Source organism: Osmerus eperlanus, chromosome 13 (assembly GCF_963692335.1).
Source record: "Osmerus eperlanus chromosome 13, fOsmEpe2.1, whole genome shotgun sequence".
Taxonomy (NCBI): Eukaryota; Metazoa; Chordata; class Actinopteri; order Osmeriformes; family Osmeridae; genus Osmerus; species Osmerus eperlanus.
Window position 1 is genome coordinate 15,950,136 of NC_085030.1, and position 22,500 is coordinate 15,972,635.

The window sequence follows — 22,500 nt, forward strand, 5'->3', positions numbered from 1 at the left end:
GCCTGCAAAGCTGAGCCGTGGCATTGAAACATGCGTTTCTGTTTAGCAGGTCGGGAGCAAAGAGGATCTTAATAGAGCTCCAGGAAGTGGGATGGCGGAGGGGGGGCAGATTGAAAGTGAAGAAGAACAGACGTGTTAATGAAACGTTCAGGGGGGGGAAAGTCGTGCTGTTTTCTCCAGAGGAGAGCCCACCCACCCGCCCCAGCAAAACCGCTAGAAAAACTCTTTGACAGTGTGCAGGGTTTTTGTTTTTGTGCTAACTGAATGGTACGGGGTGTTTACATGAGGGAACACGGCAGCATTTCGCCAGAGGTGGAACGAGGATGTGAGAGAGGATGCGTGTGGGGAGGTTGCACTGTGAGCAAATGTATTTGACATGGAAATGTTTTCCTGTTTTGATAGCGGTTAGTGGGCAGTTTGGGATTGTTTTTCCAATTTCACCCAGTATTGCCATAGTCTTGAGTTATTGTTCAAATCTTAATGTTGCTCAAGGGATTCATTGCAATAAAACGGCCGTGACTGTACCTCAGACTGAGGTGTAGTTGCGCTAATTGTTCTCTAAATATTTATGTTACCCTGGCCATTTTTAATTTTGCACCTTTGCTAGACAGGTAAACAGCCATTTATTCAAAAGTGGTAACCTGAGTAACTTGACTGCCATGACCATCAACCCTAACCTAATAAGAAGTTACTTGGGTTAATAAGAGGAGAAAACTGCACACAGGCTTTCTCTGTGTGCCGTTCCAACAAAGAGACTTCCTTTCACTTTCTCAAAATCAATAGTCATCATTATCAACATTGTGGGAAACAGCCATGTATTTCGTTGGCTAATTCAGCTGTTGGAAGGACTCCATTACAAAGAAACTGTTGTTTGTTGAGAGAGAAATGACGTTTCCCACTTCTTGTTGTTTTGTGTAAATGAAAAGGCCAGCCCTTCAAGGGCCCTTGTTTTCATCCAGAACATCTTTTCACTGTGTGATATGTAGAGTTCCAACAGTGAGGTTTTACACATGACCAACAAGGTGATGGTTGTAATACTGTGTGTATGTGAGGGGGGAAGAGGAGGGGGGGGGGGGGGGTGTCAGAGATCCACACTACATTGATCAAGCTCCAGTAGGTCTTCTCTGTTTTAATGCTGGAATAAGCAGCAATCAGATGCAAAAACTATGATGATATTTTAATAACCAAGTTGTTTGCCGAGTTTAACACGAATGCTCCAACTACCAACTAATAAACTGAAGGGTCTACTCCCTCCTGCACAGCAGCTCTGCTGAGCATACACTGTTTTGCCAGGACCAGGCCATCCATTAGGTTTTTGTATTTCACGCCCTCAGGAGCAGAAACAAATTGAGTCACTATTTTCCTTTGCATCGTCGCTCATTATCCCCAATGGAAAAAATTAAAAAGCGTGCTCACAAAAAGTCCCAGTTATGTAACAAAATAGAAAAACGGGTTTGAGTAAAGCCATTGTGTTTCATTGTCTCATTGAATAATTGGACAAAATTATACTCATTTAGCTGAATGTGCTGACCGCACACTCACAAAACAGCTTTCTGTTTGGTTAGACTTGTCCTTTTGCTGAGCTATAAAATAGGTTTTTCTATAGAGCACTTGGTTAGTACTTGGTAATGCTGTGTGTGGAGGGTCCTGCAAACAGTGTCCTTCGTGGTATGTTTTTATTACGAAAACGATTTTTTTTGTAAACATTACATAAATTGTGGTTTTATTTGATGTTGAATAAAAACACCCACTCTCTTTATAGAAAATAACATTTTGTGTTGAATTGATTGAATCAAAACAAGGTAGGTGTAAGTCTTTAGAGAAGTTGGCTTGGCATTAATAAATTGTTCGTTACCATGCATGCATCTTCAGTGTGTGTTTCAAACTACATTTACATTAAATGTATGCATTTAGCAGACGCTAGATACTGTATGTGGAGCTTTTGTGTAATTCTCTAAGCATATGTTTCCATAAAAACATGTGAATTGTTTGTTGTGCCTGTGCAAGCATGTCTAAATGAAACCACTCTGTGTTTTATTTGGCTTGATTAAATTAAGGATGCAGGTAAAACACGCTTTATTGCAATTATTCTGCCTCTTTGGCCCTCACGTGTCTCCTATATTACGTCAAAACGACAAGCCTGATTATTAAACATGTGTAAAGTGTCCCACAGTCAGCATTACGCACACACACACACACACACACAGACATGTGCACACACGCACAAAATATACACACACCCGCACATCCACACACACACACACACACAGACATGTGCACACACGCACAGATATACACACACCCGCACATCCACACACACACACTCTGAATCCCAGCAGCTCACACACAGTCGCAGTGTGAGGAGCAGGTGGTCTCATCATGTTGTGTGTTTTCTGTCGGCAGAAGTGTTTCCAGCTCCCGCCTCCCCGACGACCAGAGGCTGAGCGTCACCACGGTAAACCGGTTGGCCAGAGTGCCGTCTTGACCTGTGCAATCACCGGGGAGCACAGACCTCCGATAATGTGGAAGCGCAACGATCAGATCCTCAACACCTTGGATCTGGAGGATATCAACGTAAGATTGTCTGATTCACTGTCTGTTGAACACCTCTGTGGTCCTCTGTCTAGCTTTCTGTCTCTCTTTCCATCTTTATTTCTCTCATTCTACTTCATGTCCTTAGTCAGACTGACTGTGTCCATTTATCAAAGTGCAGTGCACAGCTGCTTGGATCTAGGATATGCAGAGCTGAGTATGTGTGTGTGTGTGCACATATCTTTAATATGCAGAGCTGAGTATGTGTGTGTGTGTGCACATATCTTTAATAGCCTCATACAACGGCATGTCACTTTCATCATCTTCAAAGCCAGGACACTGAGACAGGATGGTAGAGGAGGATATATGGAGGGGTGAGGGGGGTTGAGGGGTGAGGAGAAGGAGAGAGTGGTGGTGGGGTGAGTCAAGGGAGGGGGTGAGGAGGAGGGGGGAGATACTGGGGTGAGGAGAGAGTGGTGAGGGGTGAGGAGGGGGGGGGTGAGGAGGAGGGGGGAGATACTGGAGTGGGGAGAGAGTGGTGAGGGGTGAGGAGGGGGGGAGGGGGGGTGAGGAGGAGGGGGGAGATACTGGGGTGGGGAGAGAGTGGTGAGGGGTGAGGAGGGACGGTTAACACAGGGGTGAGGAGAGAGTGGTGAGGGGTGAGGAGGGGGGGGTGAGGAGGAGGGGGGAGATACTGGGGTGGGGAGAGAGTGGTGAGGGGTGAGGAGGGGGGGAGGGGGGGTGAGGAGGAGGGGGGAGATACTGGGGTGGGGAGAGAGTGGTGAGGGGTGAGGAGGGACGGTTAACACAGGGGTGAGGAGAGAGTGGTGAGGGGTGAGGAGGGGGGGGTGAGGAGGAGGGGGGAGATACTGGGGTGGGGAGAGAGTGGTGAGGGGTGAGGAGGGGGGGTGAGGAAGAGGGGGGAGATACTGGGGTGGGGAGAGAGTGGTGAGGGGTGAGGAGGGACGGTTAACACAGGGGTGAGGAGAGAGTGGTGAGGGGTGAGGAGGGAAGGTTGACACGGGTGAGGGTGGTGTCAGAGAGGCTCTGTCATGACCAAGCGAACCATGCCTGAGTGCATAATTGAGTCAACACTGTCACTGTAGATAAAGGGGACCTAGCGAAGCCACTAATGTGACATTAAATGTTGATGACCCTTAAAACCTCACGAGGAGGGTGCAGCTGTCGGCAGTCAGCCCCTCCGCTACCACCCAGGACCCAGCCTCTCTCCCTCTCCCTCTCCCTCTCTCTATCCCTCTCTCTGAGGTGGTGTTGCATGATCGCCATTTACATAAAGATGAGGAATCTTATTTATTTATTTTTTGGGCCCAGTTGCATCCCTCGTGGTATGTGATGGTTTGAATGTAAAAGCAGGAGAGCTGTCTTCTCCCTGTTCCATCTGCAGGAACGTATTAACTGTCTAATGGGTGGCGAAGCTCAGACGTGAATGCTAGCCCACTTGTCTGTCAACTTGGATTACCTGGAACAGGAGTGTGATATTACCATTGGATGAAGAAGTGTTGTCAAGGCCTTGCAGGGTCAAACCAGGCTTTCTTTGATTCGATCGTATGCTTTTGTGTACGAGGCTTGGTGTTGTTCAAAGATGGTTTTAGTTCACGCTTTCTGTTGTGGAGCTCCAGGGTTTGAAGAAGCCCCCTGTTGTTAGTTTCATATTTTGTTATCACCTCAAGACATCTTCTGTTCTTCAACCTAGAGGGTGGTCTTTGTGTGTTTCTCGAAGTGGAAAAATACGATATTACCCAACGGAGTTGGGATTGTAGAAGGTATATTTTAATATGACCTTGTTCAAATGTATTCCACTTTCAGACATAAACAAACATGTAATGTGTGTGTGCGACTAATGACCGAGTATTTCTGCTTCATCTGGTTTTTCCTAAAATAGCAACATGGGAATGCTCCACTGCATTTCAGAGAGTTCCCTTTTAAAACATCTTAAAGCTGTGATTCGAAGGCGACCTGTAAGCATGCTGGAAGGACTTGACCTTTATTTTGCTGTGAGCTTTTCTGCACCGTGACCTCGACCGCTGTTCCTGGGTCTGTGTATGTCATCTCTGATTCCATGTCGTCGTCTAATGAAGCCCCAGTCTCTGACCTTCAGCTCAGTGGACATGATCGCCACAGATGGTGCTCTGAGGATCATCCTGGAGGACAACAGGAGATGGAGGCTAATTTTCAGCCACTTGTGACTGAATATACTAATGTTGCGTGGTGGGGCCGAGGTTTATATATAAAAAAAAAATATTTATAAAAATTTAAATATTACAAATATTTTCATTTTACTTTATAACTCTAACTAGACCTTGCAGAGAAATGCTAATGGAACAGAATCAACGGGATCCAAACACCAGCTTAGCCCAGATTATTTTATGCACTCAATCCGTCATGGGAGAACGCCCATGTGGTTTGTCACAGTGTACTCTGTGGATTTAGACACACCTGGTGTCTCCGAACTCCACTGCGAATTACCATGAACTCTATTTTCTACAAAGTTTCTTGGTTATGACTTCCAGCCTTAATTAGAATTACCCAACAGTAAATATGCAGTCGACTGTATATCGCCATCCCGTTTGAAAAGCTATTAAATAAAATGTTTTAAAAAAACGTTTCTGTCAACAGACAGACTCGGTGAATGCCGCATTAATCCCATCGGTGTGCCTGTATTATGGAGTTCAATTGAACCGGTCTCCATTTTGACAAAGCAGCTTACTATAAATCCACGACCATCGCTGTTGCCGTGTGTTGCGTCATCCTCGCCGTGACTCTCCTGTGGACAAAACGTGATAAATACGCTGGGCTGGGGAAGGTTTGTAAAACGACTTCCTGTGAGGAGGGACTCTGAGTCAGTCTGCTGCAGAATCTCAACACCTCTAACCTCTGGAATATCCCAGTTAGGGAAAGACGTTTTCACCAGGCTCACTGGTGTCCTTCCTCATCCAGTGACCCTTATCTAGGGACGTCCATCATCCACCGAGAGTAGTGACTCACAGCATATGGACAGGAGGTGATTTGGAATTTAGGGGATGTGTTTTTATTTAACACTGCCTTTGAAAATGCTATGCATCACGTACAGTATGTGAGAACATGTGACTGTTGGGTGTGTGGTCCATCATGAGAAACACAGGCTCCAGGCTTCTACAGATCTGTGTCGACTTTGAACTGAACTAATGTGCCATATCTTCCTTTGTCTTAAACCGTGACTAAAACCAGCAATTCTTACATATATAATAGCCATGTATTCACATTGTGCTTTCTCCCCCACCACCAAAACAAAACACAGATCCCAACCCAGGTAGGTTTCGCAGAACAGACACCAAAAACCGAATATAACGTCAAACTGTTTTATCATTCACGAAGGGCCTTGAAGCTAATGAGTCCTTGTGGTTTACTGGCTAACAGAATTCCCCCAGAAGCTCACCTGGAACACCTGCTGGGGTTTAGGATCCTAGCAAGCTGGCTCCCTCCTGAGTCTTTGTGGAGGTTAACCAGTTTGATGGGCTTAAACAGGCACCTGGCACGTCTTATGAGGCTGGCCTAGATGTGAATATCCCTCAGGCTGTGCTGTCACACTACCCTGCCCCATCCCTGTCTGAGGGGAGGTGAGGGAGCGGGGTGACTCGGCAGAGCGGAGGGGTGAGGGGAGGGTGAGGGGGAGGTTGCCGGGGAGGTTGCCGGGGTGATAGCCTCTAGAACCTGCCGTTCCACTCCTCAGACTTTCATTTTTCATTTAAAAAGGTGACACAATATGCTCTCAGCCGAAGGGCCAAAACGCACCATCAATCCCCCTCATACGGTGCAGGTCTGTTGCCCCTGCATGGCCCCCTTGCCACCCCCCCCTGCCACCCTCCTGCTCTGCTATATATCAGAGCCCTGGACGGTAGTAGAGAGAGTAAACCTCCAAACAGGGCAGACCAGCTTCGTAGCTGTCTGAAGGGAAGCCAAGAGATGGTAACCAAACCTAGTAAAGGAACTGACCTTCATTTGCCTTTCAGGGATTACGATAATAAACACCTAAAAGATTTACAATCTCTCACTGTGTGCCTTGATTTGAAGCTCTCTAATCAAATTAGACTAAAATCAAATGGGGGAAAATATTCCCGGGAGACAGTAACAAATTGAGAGTGGGAATGTGAGGTTCCCTCCTAATGAGGAGAATAGACACTCAAGACTGAACCATTTTCTCGGCATCGACTCATTAGCTTCTTGGACTCTCACCAATGTTATTGCTGCACTTTTTGGTATTTTCTTACTCAGCACGTTCTTGTGGTCACCATCATGACACAGCATTTATTAGCATTTCATCAGACGTTCCTCACAATCTCATACCACGGACTGGCTTTTGCCTGTGATCTTGCAAGGCTATTTCCCATCGTGTCTGCAGCTGATGTGTTTCTGTGGCATGCACGTTTTAAGAGACTAACATCTGTCATTTTGTTTTCAGTGGCGATATTTTCAAACAAACTGTATGCAGTACTGTATGCTTTCTCATGCTTCGTTTGGGAATACTGCTCAGACATTTGTGAATATGAGCCTTGATAATAAGAATTCAAATAATGGTTTTGAAAGAATTGTTCCACCATAAGCAGTGATCCCCCATTAGGCCATTATCTACATTTCTCTGTTACCTTGAACGGCATAATGCGATTATACGGGTTATTTTTTAAATGTATTTTTATTATTTCTATTTTTCTCGATGTACAAATGATCACAATGCTCCTCTATTGACTTTGTACTCCTGAATTCCCAAGACCTATATACTCGCTTTTCCATCCTGCTGATGAAAAACACTCATTCCTCCTCCAAACCAAAGCTTCGATCAACCAAAGACCCTTCAGAATTCAGACCGATGCCAATAATAAGGTTCGAACTTTGAACCCTCCCGCCCACAGCTGACCTGAACTCTCTGCCCCGCAGGATTTCGGAGACGACGGCTCTCTGTACATCACCAAGGTGACCACCACTCACATGGGGAACTACAGCTGCTATGGCGACGGTTACGAGCAGCTCTCACAGACACACATGCTGCAGGTGAACGGTAAGCAGAGCTCCTCCTCCTCTCTCCTCCTCTCTATCCTCCTCTCCCTCCTCCTCTTCCTCCTCCTCTCCCTCCTCCTCTCTCTCCCTCCTCCTCTCTCTCCTCCTCTCCCTCCTCCTCTTCTACCTCCTCCCCTCTCTCCTCCTCTCTCTCTCCTCTTCCTCTCTCTCCTCCTCTTCCTCCTCCTCTCCCTCATCCTCTCTTTCCTCCTCTACCTCCTCCCCTCCCTCCTGTTCCTCCTCCTCTCTCTCCTCTCTCTCCTCTTCCTCTCCCTCATCCTCTCTCTCCTCTCCCTCCTCCTCGCCCTCCTCCTCTTCTTCCTCCTCTCCCTCATCCTCTCTCTCCACCTCTCCCTCCTCCTCTACCTCCTCCCCTCCCTCCTCTTCCTCCTCCTCTCCCTCCTCCTCTTCCTCCTCCTCTCCCTCCTCCCCTCCCTCCTCCTCCTCTCTCTCTCCTCTTCCTCTCTCTCCTCCTCTCCGTCATCCTCTCTCTCCTCCTCTCCCTCCTCCTCTACCTCCTCCCCTCCATCCTCTTCCTCCTCCTCTCTCTCCTCCTCTCTCTCCTCCTCTACCTCCTCCCCTCCCTCCTCCTCTCCCTCCTCCTCTTCCTCCTCCTCCTCTCCCTTCTTCTCTCTCCCTCCTCCTCTCTCTCCTCCCCTCCCTCCTCCTCTCCCTCCTCTTCCTCTCCCTCCTCCTCCTCCTCCTCTTCCTCCTACTCCTCTACCACCTCCTCCTCTACCATCTCCTCCTCTCCCTCCTCTACCACCTCCTCCTCTCCCTACTTCTCTACAACTTCCTCTACCACCTCCTCCTCCTCTCCCTCAATCTCTACAACCTCCTCTACCACCTCCTCCTCCTCTCTCTCCTCCTCTACCACCTCCTCCTCCTCTCTTTCTTCCTCCTCAGCGGCAGAGCGCTCGCTCCTTGACTTCCTGTCGGTACGGTGTCACCGTCAGTGTGCTAAACCACACCTGTGTCGCACACTCAGCGACTGACAGGACGCGGTCAATACAGAGAGACGGGGGAGACAGGGCCCCCCCTTCCTCCCCCCTCCACCCCTGAGACCCTGACAGGAAATGCAACTTGATAACAGGATTGTTTTGACAAGAAGTCCAGTAACATTGATCCACACTGAGTCCTTTATTTTCCCGAAAGATTGGATTTGTACAAAAGCTTTTTGCTAAAAAAAAATTATCGAAATGTTTTGTATTAAAAATGGTTTATTTGTGAGCATGAGTTTTTATTTTAAATTCTAGTGATGTTTTCAGTTGAGGAGAGGAATTGAATTATTAAATATCAATACCAAGTTGAGAAAAACATCTGAACATGGCTTAGGTTTCTACTTTTCCATTAACAACAGCCTTGAATAAGAGACTCTGGCTGACTTAAACTTTTTAGAAATACTAACTGTGTTTCTTGAGGACTTGTGGGTCATTACAGAATGAACTAATCTTATAGATACACAAGCACATGTTGATGCTATCACCTGTTAGGACATCTAGTTCAAGGTGTCCTCACTTGTGTAAGGGTGTGCTCATTCAGCACAGGTTCAGTTCCTGCACGACTCCTTTAGCTTGGAGAGCGCTAGCAGCGTTGGCTGACCAAACCCCTCAAATGAACTGCTGAACCCACCGAACCTGCTGCGGTTGTGGAGGAGGTACGGAACATGTCCCACATACCGAGAGTGCTTCTTTCCTGAAGCTGATGAAAGGCTTTTAGAGCTGTTAACCTAGCAACAGTGTTCCAAGAAGGTTCATGTTCAGATAGGGTTGCCAACTTTCTCAACCCCAAATGAGGGACACTCTCTTCCAGGTGCGCACACGCACCAACAGCTGAAAAACAATAACGGAAATCGCAAGCTTTCATTAGCCATACCATAAACCTACTAATTTCAGTGTAATTTTGGCAAACCGCTAATAGCTACTCGCTTGGATGTATTGTTCAAAGTAATAGTCAAGGCAATTATTACAAGTTTCTCCTTTTGACACACAATAACGCTCACCTCACCAGTGGCCAGTTCACACACACTGTCACCAACAAGCAACAACCCATAGTGTCCCATAGCAACGTTTGCGTGAGTTTTGGCGCGTTTACAGTAGCCTATTATTGTCCGGTGAGGCTGTGATTGGAATACGGGACTGGAGCTGTCCCTGACGGGACAAATCAAACTCACCCATAATTCGGGATGTCCCGGACAATTCGGGACGGTTGGCAACCCTATGTTCAGAGCTGTTAGCCTAGCAACAGTGTTCGAAGAAGGTTCATGTTTAGAGCTGTTAGCCTAGCAACAGTGTTCCAAGAAGGTTCATGTTTAGAGCTGTTAGCCTAGCAACAGTGTTCCAAGAAGGTTCAAGTTTAGATCTGTAACCAGGGAACAAATACAATGGTGAAATAAGTAAGGGATAACGCCCGACGAGGTGTCCAATATCACCTGATAATGGACAATGCGGAGGCGTGAACCGTCCGACGCGCAGCGGCAACCGTCGGAGCGGGTGCCATCTGAGAATGGAATTCTTAAAAGAAAGAAATACATTTGAGTTTGTGGTATTGTATTAAATGCTTTGATAAGTGCTAACTATTAGAGCAACGCTTACACACTCAGGAAACTCAATTTGAAGTTGTTCTGACATAATTATATTATTCAATTGACATTATTTTAACCCTTGTGCTGCCTTCGGGTCACATGACCCAAAGGTTCATAACGAACCATCGTTGTGTTTACCCAATTTTACCCAATACAAAAACAAATAAAAATAATTTTATTTTAACCTTCGCAATGTGGGGGGTCTGAGACAGCCCAACGGTTAAAAGAAATTGCTTTACTTTGTTTTTGTATGCGGTAAAGTTGTCGCAATACGACGGTGGGTCACAACGACTGATGGGTCAGAATGACCCGAAGATAACACAAGGGATACAGTTACAATAGCCCAGGTTTGTATCGCTTTTACACAAACGAGAACACCTTTCAATACAATTAACTGGGCAAATTCAGCACGACTTAGCAAAATAAATTTTTCAACCACGTTTCAGAATCACTGGATGCCGTTGCACCGTCTTTCTGTGGAAGCTTTCGATTTCCCTTACGAGAGGCAATACAAAGCTAGCATACAAAGCCAGCTCTCACAGAGTGTGTTTCCAATTCATTTCGACTTCAGAGCTCAGGGTCATCCTAGTCTCTCTCCCTGTCCCTGGGTTTCAGGATCGGGGTGGGCCAGCGCTGGCCGGTAGAGCAGCTCTGCCGGAAGAGTAATCACATAGCAGAGATGAGGACATGCCCAGGGAGGGAGGGGCCCAGGGAGGGAGGGGCCCAGGGAGGGAGGGGCCCAGGGAGGGAGGGGCCCAGGGAGGGAGGGGCCCAGGGAGGGAGGGGCCCAGGGAGGGAGGGGCCCGGCCCAGGGAGGGAGGGGCCCAGGGAGGGAGGGGCCCAGGGAGGGAGGGGCCCAGGGAGGGAGGGGCCCGGCCCAGGGAGGGGCTCACCCCCGTGAGAGGGCCGATGAGTGTTGACAGTTCCCACAATCAGCTTGGTGGTGTGATGGGAGAGGGAATGCAGACAGGCAGAGGGAACAGAGAGGGATCGCGGGTTCAATCCAGCAGAAAAAGTTGAAACAAGCCAGGCTTAGTAGGATATCACCCCCCAGCGTGGTGCTGAGGTGATCCCCCACTGATGGGTTATATATATATACGTGTGTGTGTGTGTGTGTAAGACAGTTTTTGTTTGTGTGTGTGATAGAGAGAATGTAGAAGTGTATGTGTGCGCTTGCCCGTGTGTGTGTTGAGGGGTGTCTGGCTGTGTGATTGACGGTAGGCCGGGGAGCTGTATGATGGAGCTGTCACCCCCACTGTGTCACAATCTCCCCCAGTCGGTCTCTTGACACCTCCAGGAACACATCACCACTACGCACGCCTTCCAGCCCGTCTCAATCTACTTCTGAGTGGAAAAATCACATCGACTGAATTTTTGCCTCTGTTGTGTGGTCAGCCAGGCATAGGAAATGGGGATTTTTGGAAAGAAAGAGAGCGCGTTTACAAATGAGCCTTGGAGCGATGTCGAGGCGTGAGAGAAGGGAGGAGCGTCAGGGGAGTGGAGTTTTGACATTTCTCTGTTTCGTGATGTAATTGTAGGGAGAAATGTACAGTTTATTCATGATAATGAGGCCTTTGGGTGTCCTCTGAAAGACAAATTGTCCTGAATATCAATTGTGAGTGCAGCGTTCACTTTGGTGATCTTCGCCATCTAAATACGTCATGTGTTGCCACAGTGTCTGTGGTGAAAACAGACGAGTGGAAAACAGCTTTTACTTTTCCTATTGGGAACAAAATGTTCACGGATGTAACAGCAGATTTAAATATCTCTACACACGGATTTGACGTGAACAAATGACCCTCCCAAATCCAGCGCAAACAACTTGAATTTCATCTGCTAAATGAATGCATTAGAGATGAAAAAGACGGTTTTCTAAGTCTTTTTAAATCGCGACGCACCTGAACGCAGACACACAAGATGAAAAGTGTAGTCGTTTTGGCACGGTATCCTCGACTACCTGTCTCCGGCAGGCCCTGGCTGCTTCCGGAAGGCACATTGGCACCGGGCGACAAACCCCTCAAGCCAAGGCAGGTTGTGCGCACCAGAGTGACACTCTGACCAGATGGCCGTGGCACCACTCTCCCCTCCATCAGTCACCTGGCCGGGAACACGCTTCCTTTCCCCAAACAGGCCCACAGGAATCAGCCTCCCCGATCCTGTCTTTACCCTCCAGACTGCCAGGAAGCAGGTGCTCCTGCTGTCTGGCCGGGGCGGAGCCCCTGCTCTTTTTGAAGTTTATTTTAGTCTGTGTGATTGAGGCCAGTCATGTGGGTCAAGAGAGAGACGGGGATTCCATGACAAGATATGAGTGTCTGAAGTTCCCCCCTGTTTTAGGTTTTATCAAAGTGGATTAAATTTAATCAAAACTGTGGGAGAAGGGGGAGGACTGGTAGTTAACGTTAACCACGTAAAAACCTCGCTGTGCCAGGATCTTCAACCTGCTGTAGTTTTACAACGAAGCCTCACACGATTAATGAAATACATATTAAGAAACACAAAATCCTTTTATGGACAATGGATTCACTGGGAATGTTTTGATGGTTCAGGGTTTGTTGGTATAGCTTTGCATTCAGGTTATTATGCATTTAGTTTCATCAGCCTCTGTCTCATCATCTCCTTGCCTGACAAAAGGTTGAAGAAAATCAATGGCCACCAAACTAAATCGATGGCAGCCCAACAGAGATGCCCTGCCTTATTTATCTAACTGATTTGTTTGGCTTCCACGGCCCTGCCAGGCACACAAATGTTATCTAATAGCGTTCAGCTTACGCTGGAAATACGCTTGATCCCATTGATAGTATGTTAATGTCTAGTTAGACCTTAAATGGGTTTGGCGTCCTCTCTAAAAGAAAACTTCTCATTCGATAAAGCTCTTCAAAGATCCTTGCTGATCAGCAGCTGGCATTCACCCTCCTCCTCCTCCTCCTTTCTCTCTCTCCCCCTCCAGTCCCCCCCGTCATCCGGGTGTACCCTGAGAGCCAGGCGAGGGAGCCGGGGGTGACGGCGAGCCTGCGCTGCCACGCAGACGGCGTCCCGGAGCCACAGCTGTCCTGGCTGAAGAACGGCATGGACATCACCTCCAAGCTGTCCAAACAGCTCACCCTGCAAGGTGAGACACATCCTGCTGTCCAAACAGCTCACCCTGCAAGGTGAGACACATCCTGCTGTCCAAACAGCTCACCCTGCAAGGTGAGACACATCCTGCTGTCCAAACAGCTCACCCTGCCAGGTGAGACACATCCTGCTGTCCAAACAGCTCACCCTGCAAGGTGAGACACATCCTGCTGTCCAAACAGCTCACCCTGCAAGGTGAGACACATCCTGCTGTCCAAACAGCTCACCCTGCAAGGTGAGACGCATTCCCTCGGGTGTCACACATAAATCCTTCCCCAACAGACATTCCACAGGGCACAGCCAGATAGACACAATACCCCCCCCACCCCCCTAACCTCTCACTCCCTCCCCCCACCCCCCTAACCTCTCACTCCCCCAACCCCCCTAACCTCTCACTCCCCCGCTAGTCTTGCTGTTGGACTCGCTTATGTAAGAGCCTGGCTTTGATCAAAATTGCCAAGCTTCTCTGCAAATGGTGTCAGTGGCCTTTTATCTTGGGTCTGCCATGCAAACTTAAAGTGTGCGTATGTGTGTGCGTCTGTGTGTGTGTGTGTGTGTCTTCTCTCGTGTCCTCCAGCTAATGGAAGTGAGGTTCACATCAGCAATGTGCACTTTGAGGACACCGGCGCATACACCTGCATCGCCAAAAATGAGGCTGGAGTGGATGAAGACATCTCATCGCTGTTTGTGGAAGACTCAGCTCGCAAGACCCGTATGTATAACTTATGATGTGTCCCTTTCTGAGGATAATGGAACTATGCAGCTTAAGCTTTCAATAATTCATCTCCTCACTTGTTAATAGTTTATAACCTCCAATGTAATAATAGAACCCCTGCTAGAGGAATAGCAGTTATTCTCACAATACTGTATTCTTTCTCATCTCGGCCTACAGCCTTTGAGACCGATATTATTGTGATGGGCCACTAGACATGCATTGCTACTCGTTTAATCACCAAGGTTTGAAAGTTTCTCCTCTATTATTCTCCTGTTGGCTGTTCTGCTTTTGTGATCCAGCTGCGATTGTCAATCATCAAAGTGCTTGTGAAATATGAGGACAAAGTTATGGTCAGTTCTTCATTACATCCACAGGAATAGTTCTCTTTACTCTGCCGTGCAACTTATCTCTCTTTCTCTGTCGTTATCTTTGGCCTTTTCTGAAATGCCATAAGAAGTTATATATTTTTTGTCTGGCTTCCATCCACACAGCACACTGTCATTAGTTCCTCCTTGGTGCTGGTTGTTCTTCGCGTAATGATGGCGCATGTAGAGCGCGCACTGCACTGCACTGCACCTCACCTCACAAGTCCTGCTAACGACACATCCCTCAGCGCCTTTGAAAAGTGTCAGGAAGTTCAGCTGCCGTCCCCGGGGAAACGCCACACGACGCACATTTCTTCACACATCATAGGATCATAATCTCTGGGGTCACAAGTCCGATTTCTCCCCCCTTTGAAGCTGCGAGCACACTGTGTGATGAAACGGCTCTGGGGTTGGAGACCGGCCTCCATTTTGGATCCTCTGCCCATGGGATCGGGTTCAAAAGGAAGTCAGTGCGGAGGGCAGTTTCTCAACCATTACTGTGGAAACTAGGGGGGGCGGGGAGATGAGAGACCAAACCACAAAGCTCAGCAGCACGTATGACTCTCCATTTAGCCTATAGCGTTCTGGCCTGTATGCATATCTAACCGCTTAGCCAATCACTTTCTGGCTCTTATGCATAATTCCCGGTATCTAGGGCTTGCATGAAGGTACATTAGGGTCATAGAGATTTTACAAATCCTTTCTGCGCTTTAGAAAATCGTGTTCCGAAGTTACAAATCGTCATTTTGAGCTTACATCCAGTTTCACACTCGCAAATCTCTTAAGAGCCTAATTTACCTTCATAGACTCGTCTGCAAGCCCTCAGGATATGACTGCTCGTGGCTGCCGGAACAGTCTCTCTCCCTCCCCCGGTTGAAACTCGTTGTCAGAGCCTGCTTCTCCCACCCCGGGGCTATACCGCTGCTCAGAGTCAGGGTACAACGTTTGTGCTACCTTAACTTCTGCAGCCCCTGCTGCTCTCCTTGCACTGCACACCCTCACGTTATGTCAATCGCGCCTACAAACTGCCTCCGAAACTTTAGTCCGTCAATGAAAAGTTCGTATCGGGTTCGATTTTCTGCGTTTTTCGCATCCATAGCCAGCATTTTGAGAGTTTTTTTTTGACAATTCAGAGGCACCGAATGTTGAGGCTGACGATTGCGAAAAAACGCATACGAAAACTTCGCACTCAGTGTGCAAAGGCCTTTAGTCCCGCCCCAGAGCTGCCTTCACACCGCCTGTGTGGTCTCCCCTACGCCGCCAGGTGCATTACGTTGGCAGGCTGTCAGAGGAGATGATGACGGGGAGGCAGGATGCAGCCCGGCCTCAGCTGACTCCTTGCCTGGTGCCTGGTGGTCCTGGTGGACGTTCATCACCGCCAGGTTGCTCGTAGTAACAAGTTACAGCTCTGACTTTGACTGCATGTTAACCTCAATAACCGGGCTATTTCTGGACGTTCTTCTCGATCGTGCTCTCCCACTCCCTCCCTCTCTACCTCCCTCCCTTCCCTCTCTAACTCCCTCCCTCCCTCTCTCCGTCCCTCCCTCTTCTGTCCCTCTGTTCTTCCCTTCTCCCCTCCTTCCCTTCTTCTGTCCTCCCTCCCTCTCTCCCTCTCTCCCTCTCTCCCTCCCTGGCTGCCTGTGTGCTGGGCCTCATGAGCTGGTGTGACCTCTCAGTGCCCTCCACTCTTCTCTGGAAGTGAGGCACTCAACCCTTCAGCAGCTGAGGCCTGGAGTTAACTTTGGTCTCTGCTCTTTCCACCACGCCACATTGACAAGGATATGGTCCTGGGAACAAGCTTCTTCTAAGGAAATAGACTGGATTGCAGGCTTTACTGGCTTACTCTGGTGTCCACACAAATATATGAAACAAAAACACGATGGAGGCCTTCACTGGAGGTGCACTTTCAAGTTGTAATAACGACAATAGGTTTTCTCCAACCTGCTCCCTTTATCCATTTACAAAAACATATGCATTCTACTTCAAAACTGAGGTGTTAATATTTCAGAGAGCTCTTGACAAGCTTATTCAACAGGCCCTTGACAGGTATCTGGAGCGTGTTGATATTAGGCAGGAAATGGTTGGAGTGTAGTGATATTAGGCAGAAGATAGACTTGTGGGCTCGTTGAAGCACGAGAAAAACAAGAACTGCGCTCTGAGAATCCACAGAGGAGAGGTTTGGAAGCCTGACCCTGCTTCTCATTGATGGAGAGAATAGCTCCTCTATCAAATCCAACATTTTTCTCTGTTACCTGACCTACCAGAGAGAACCAGACCAATCTGTGAGCCCATGTTTCATTTGCTCCGGTGCCTGGCCCCCCTCCCATCCAAACTGATTTCCCTCCTACTAAAGTCCAGTTTGAATGAGTTTAGCCATGAGTATTAACCATAGGGGTTTAACAAAAAAAAAAACTAACTGACACCCAAGTGTCATCAGTCCCTGACAATCTGGTGCTGTGATCTCTGAGGATCTGAGAGACTGGGGGGTTTGTTGGTTTCGCCCGCCTGGGTAGTCTGGTTATTCAGAGGGTGGAGCTCACGCTGTTAGAGCTCTGTATTCAATCTTGATCAACCTCATCATATTCAGTCTCTTCACACTTTTACACTGTGAAGGGCACGATTCCCAGTGGGCTGTGCTTGACTTGGGGCCTAGCGACATGGACCTAGCGACAGGGACGTAGTGACAGTGACCTAGCAACATAGACCTAGAGACATGGACCGTCCAGGTGGGCAAAACAGTCAAAATCCAAACCACGCTTTGCTAAACCAGAGTTTTTCTCAGCAGCGGTAAATGTGGATTCTTTGTGGAGGCTATGTATCGTCAAGTAGACCTATGCATGGCCTGGAGGGCCTTATTCTTGTGGAGAAGAATTGTTATGTTTCATTTAGACAACTGAATTTATAAAGAGCTTGTTTCATTGTTGGCTTTAACATCTTGCAGAAAGCCAGAAAAGATAGCTTTTTCCAAAACCTAATTTCTTACTCAGCGTTTCATCTTGACTCACTGACGCAGCAAAATCACATACGAAATTCCATGTGGAAGATTTCAATAGATGTTTCAACTTCTCTACACGAATTACTGGTACTTTCAAATTCTCAAGGATATTCCTCCAAGGATTAACTCCTCGGATATTTTTTTCTCTTTAAAAGATGATATACTTTTTCCCGAATCCGTTTTCAAAAGGCTCCTTCCCCCAATTATAGAACCAGTCGATCTCCTTTGAAGACTACAGAATCACAGAATCACTTCTTACAGTGTGATTGACGACTCACCCAATCAGCCTACGTTAACCCTTTAACGACCAGGCTTAATACTGGGATAAGCTATCGAAAGCAACAACAGCAAAAAGCAGCGAGTTAGTCCTGTGATGGGTTTTCCTAGCTTTGGGAAGTGAGGGCATTAATATTCTCGTAAGTGGAGTTTGATGCAGTTTGGCGGTCAGTGGTAGAGCTAGGCTACTGTAGGCCTACTGTAGTTGGAATAAACAAATGGAAATCACGTTTTACTGTTTAATATAATCTAGTGTTTTAGTAATCTCTTTTTAACGATCGCTGTCACTGTTTAAAAATACATTGATCCATTGCTATGAGGAAATGTATTCACTCTGTGACTGCAGAAACTGTCGTTTGTGTAAAACAGAATTATAATCAATAGTGTGTCAACTACATAGTAGCCTTTAACTGTAGCAGCTATCATTGAAAACAATGATCAGATTTTCATAATAGGCTATATAGGTTAATGCATAGGGCTTCATCAAGGCGGGTTTGTGATGTGCCATCATTTTCCTTTACAGTAGCCTACAAAACAGAAGTTATATCACTAGTGTGGCAACAACATAGCATATTGCGCCGATGTGTGTCAGTCGCAGCAATCACAGAAAGCTATGATCAGATTTGAATATACAGCACTGCCAGGTTCATTTGCATAACAAATGGCAGGCTCTAAAACCGCGTTACCCGACTCGGCACCGCTAAAATTTATGGAATCTCGGCTGCTACCAGATTAGTTGGGTCGCTGCCTTCCACCATTGCGGCATCGCGGTTCCGTGATGCCAGAGTGCTGGTTACCACAGGCAGTTTGGGACAAGCGTGCGGCGCTGTGCCCTTGTAAACAGATTGAGTTTGTGTGACCTTGCTGATGGGAAGGTGCTATCGCAGCTCTGCTGACCGCTGGAAGTGGGACTGCAGAGTTTGCGTCGTTGAAAACTATTATTCAGGCTAGAGTGAACCTATCACCAAAAGTGGCACATCGCTATTTTATAATATGGATGACGAATTTGATATATGGGGCGCTGGTATGTTTAGAACAACCACAATCTTTTCTCGGAGGTGATGAATAGCATCAATACACTCTGTTATTGGAAAAGACTGGGGCACAAAAAAAAACAGGGAAAAGTGTTCCTATCGTTTTTCGTCTGATTTCTGAGTCGTCTTTTGTAGCTTTTTAATGAGCAGTAGTGCATGCATGAGTGCACCATGAGGGCTCGTAGAAGAACTTTACAAAGATTACGTCTGACTAACACATCCATGTCGCGTCTTTCCATCTCCCATTTCTCTCTCTCTCTCTCTCTCTCTCTCTCTCTCTCTCTCTCTCTCTCTCTCTCTCTCTCTCTCTCTCTCTCTCGGTCTGTCTCTCTCTCTCTCTCTCTCTCTCTCTCTCTCTCTCTCTCTCTCTCTCTCTCTCTCTCTCGGTCTGTCTCTCTCTCTCTCTCTCTCTCCTCTCTCTCTCTCTCTCTCTCTCTCTCTCTCTCTCGGTCTGTCTCTCTCTCTCTCTCTCTCTCGGTCTGTCTCTCTCTGTCTCTCTCGGTCTGTCTCTCTCTCTGTCTACATGGCAGAAGAGTAAGAGAATGAGCATTGCAAAAGGGCCCGAGATTAGAATCGGATGTGAATTGGGGTGAGATTGGTTTGTGGACGGACGGAAAATGGAACACGGAATGGAAGCAGAGGAAGCGTGGGACGGCTGAACAATAAGAGAAGGTCATGCTTATACAGGGGAAATGAGGAAAGTCCAAACAAAGCCATAGGCCAGTTATTTGAACTGAACAGGAGAAGTGGGGAGGGGGGGAGATGGGGGTCCTTAATTTTTTATGTTATAGGCTCAGCTTTTACAATGTGCACTATGGTTCATTTGTAGCCAAGGCGAACAGGCACATCCTTTTAATAGGCTTATTCCTGTTATCTCAAAGCACTACAGGAGTGGATTTCAGGGCCCGACTATGAGGTTGTGTTTAAGGTCAAGCGTTAAAGTGCCTGGGTTTTTCCTGTGCGGTTTTAATTTCACATTCCGTGAGATGAGTTGTCTGTAAGTGAAATTAATAAGAAATTACTTTGAAATTATGAGCCAAACGGGTCTTACTTTCGAAGAGGGAGCTAAATAATCCTTGCTAATGACCTGGGATGCTCTTCAGTGTTAAAATATTGGAGGATCATTCATGAGTATCTAATATCGCCAGCAACCTTCTGATGCTGCTTCTTCGAAAAACCATGAAAATCCTCAACTATAATTATTTTTTATTTTCATGTTGTTCATTACCTTTCCTGGTTTGCCTGGTCACCTTGGACATCGTTGTGCCACACAAACCCAACAAACAAGCTGTGGTTGTGCACTTTACAGTTACACACTCGCGCTGTCTCCATGGTTTTCCAGCAAGTCCTTGGTGTGAATAGATTCATAAACGCACTTGATAGATTGAGGTAGTTGTGTATGACTGGTGTAATTAATCACACCGTTTGAATAAAACGATGTTCTATGCTTTGCCACTATGATAGGTGTCTCTGTTCACAAAAGGGTCCTCTTCAATCTTTTACTAACTGGTGCTTTTTTTGTATTTTCTGTAGTAGCCAACATTCTGTGGAGAGAGGAAGGTGGGTATTTCATTTGTTGAAATCAGTACAAATAATCAATAGAGTTAATAATTTTTTGTATGATGAATAACAATCTCATTACATGTTAGCATGTGCTTTTCTGGTGCAATGTTCTTTTAATTAAGGATATGGAAACTGGGACACAATACCTGTAATATGATATCTTACCAGGTATTACTTTCCTGTGTTGGTAAGGCCTCTTCCTGAATCTAAATAAGAGTGTGTTTTCTTCTTCAGGTCTGGGAATCGGCAACATGTTCTATGTGTTTTACGAGGATGGCATCAAAGTCATCCAGCCGGTCGCATGTGAGATCCAGAGACACATCAAGCCCAGTGAGAAACTCCTGGGCCTTCAGGTGAGCTGAACACCTGGGCCTTCAGGTGAGCTGAACACCTGGGCCTTCAGGTGAGCTGAACACCTGGTGGCACCTGTCTTATTATACAGTAGACACCACAGTGGACACCCCCCTATACTTATTATACAGTAGACACCACAGTGGACACCCCCCTATACTTATTATACAGTAGACACCACAGTGGACACCCCCCTATACTTATTATACAGTAGACACCACAGTGGACACCCCCCTATACTTATTATACAGTAGACACCACAGTGGACACCCCCCTATACTTATTATACAGTAGACAGCACAGTGGACACCCCCCTATACTTATTATACAGTAGACACCACAGTGGACACCCCCCTATACTTATTAAACAGTAGACACCACAGTGGACACCCCCCTATACTTATTATACAGTAGACACCACAGTGGACACCCCCCTATACGTATTATACAGTAGACAGCACTGTTCCTGTAGTCAAAGCCCCCATTAAATAAGGCAGACTGGAGTCTGTGATTCGGACTGATTGTTTTGACTTCTGAATCAGCAAATCAGTCGCATGGTTTTCATATCACAAGCGTTTCCATGGTGCAATCTGAAGGATTACGAGCTATTACATGGCGCAACACACAGTCTTCAGTCTAGTCTAGAGTTAACCGCTGCCTTTATATTTGATGAACAGAGAATCATTCGCTGTTGGAGGGCTCGCTACTCCCTAAAGACGTTTATTTTTTTGTCAAGATCGCTATCAAACTGCCATTTAACCGTCCTTTGGACCCGGCATGTTATTCAAAGCAGGGCACTGATAGATGTTCAATTTACACACGTCCTCAAATGGTCACTTTCCCCTTTTCCACCTTTCATCAAACGGCGTCTGTTGATTGGACAGCTGTTGCGCTGCGAGTGACGGTGTGAATGCACAACGATCAAGTGTGTCCTCAGAGAGACTTGCTGGGATTAGGATATCAATCAGGCTGAACTCTGTAGCTCCCCTCTCCATGCCGTCTCCATGCCGTCTGGGGGGAATGGAGTGTGTGAGTGCATTATCGCAGAGCTTAGCTCATTCTGAACAAGGAGACCCCAACATCCCACCCCGACGCGTGCACCACACACACACACACACACCACACACATACACTCCCACACACACACACCACACACACACCACACACATACACTCCCACACACACACACCACACACACACCACACACATACACTCCCACATACACACACACACACACACCACACACATACACTCCAAAATACACACACACACACCACACACATACACTCCCATATACACACACACTCACTCACTCAAATACAGTCCCGCACACACACGCTCAACACAGACAATTACACATGAAGACAGACACATACACACACACATACTCTATTCAGAGAACTTTTGATTGATGGTTTATGGTAATAACCCCACAATTCATGATGCCTTGGTGTTATACCGAGGAGGTTATGAACACGAGATGAAACTGCTCTTGCGTCTCTGGAGCGAGAGAGAGGGAGAGGGAAGGAGAGAGAGAGAGAGAGAGAGAGGGAGAGAGGGAGGGAGGGAAGGAGGGCGGGAGAGGTGGACAGGAGGAGAGACAGCCTTCAGATCACTCTGAAGGGAGCAGCATTGGAGCTGTACAATGGTTCATTTACAATTTAGCTGTAGACAAAACACAGAAGGCTGTTCTGTGTTTCCAGACCTCTTCATATTAACAAGGGACAAAGTTGTTTCTTGAGAATGACCTGAGATGGATCTCATACACTTTGAATAAAAGGGATTTGGAATAAAAACCGTCTGCTAAATGAATAAAATGGCAAGTGCGAAATGTAATGCATTTTCTGTAACTGCAGCACTGCTGTGCTGATGAAATCAGCCTCCAGGTAGACTGTTCTTTAATGCAGAGGTAAATATCT

The 22,500-nt window shown here is 47.0% G+C and overlaps 1 protein-coding gene across 1 annotated transcript in view; it reads left to right on the forward strand.

Moving 5' to 3' along the window:
- The window catches only part of fstl5 (follistatin-like 5), a 93,388-nt gene that overhangs the window by 58,543 nt on the left and 12,345 nt on the right, over positions 1-22,500 (forward strand). Inside the window, 7 exon segments of the mRNA XM_062476080.1 lie at positions 2,407-2,461; positions 2,464-2,574; positions 7,465-7,585; positions 13,116-13,277; positions 13,860-13,994; positions 20,201-20,227; positions 20,465-20,583. Of these exon segments, the coding sequence (XP_062332064.1) occupies positions 2,407-2,461; positions 2,464-2,574; positions 7,465-7,585; positions 13,116-13,277; positions 13,860-13,994; positions 20,201-20,227; positions 20,465-20,583 (730 nt within the window).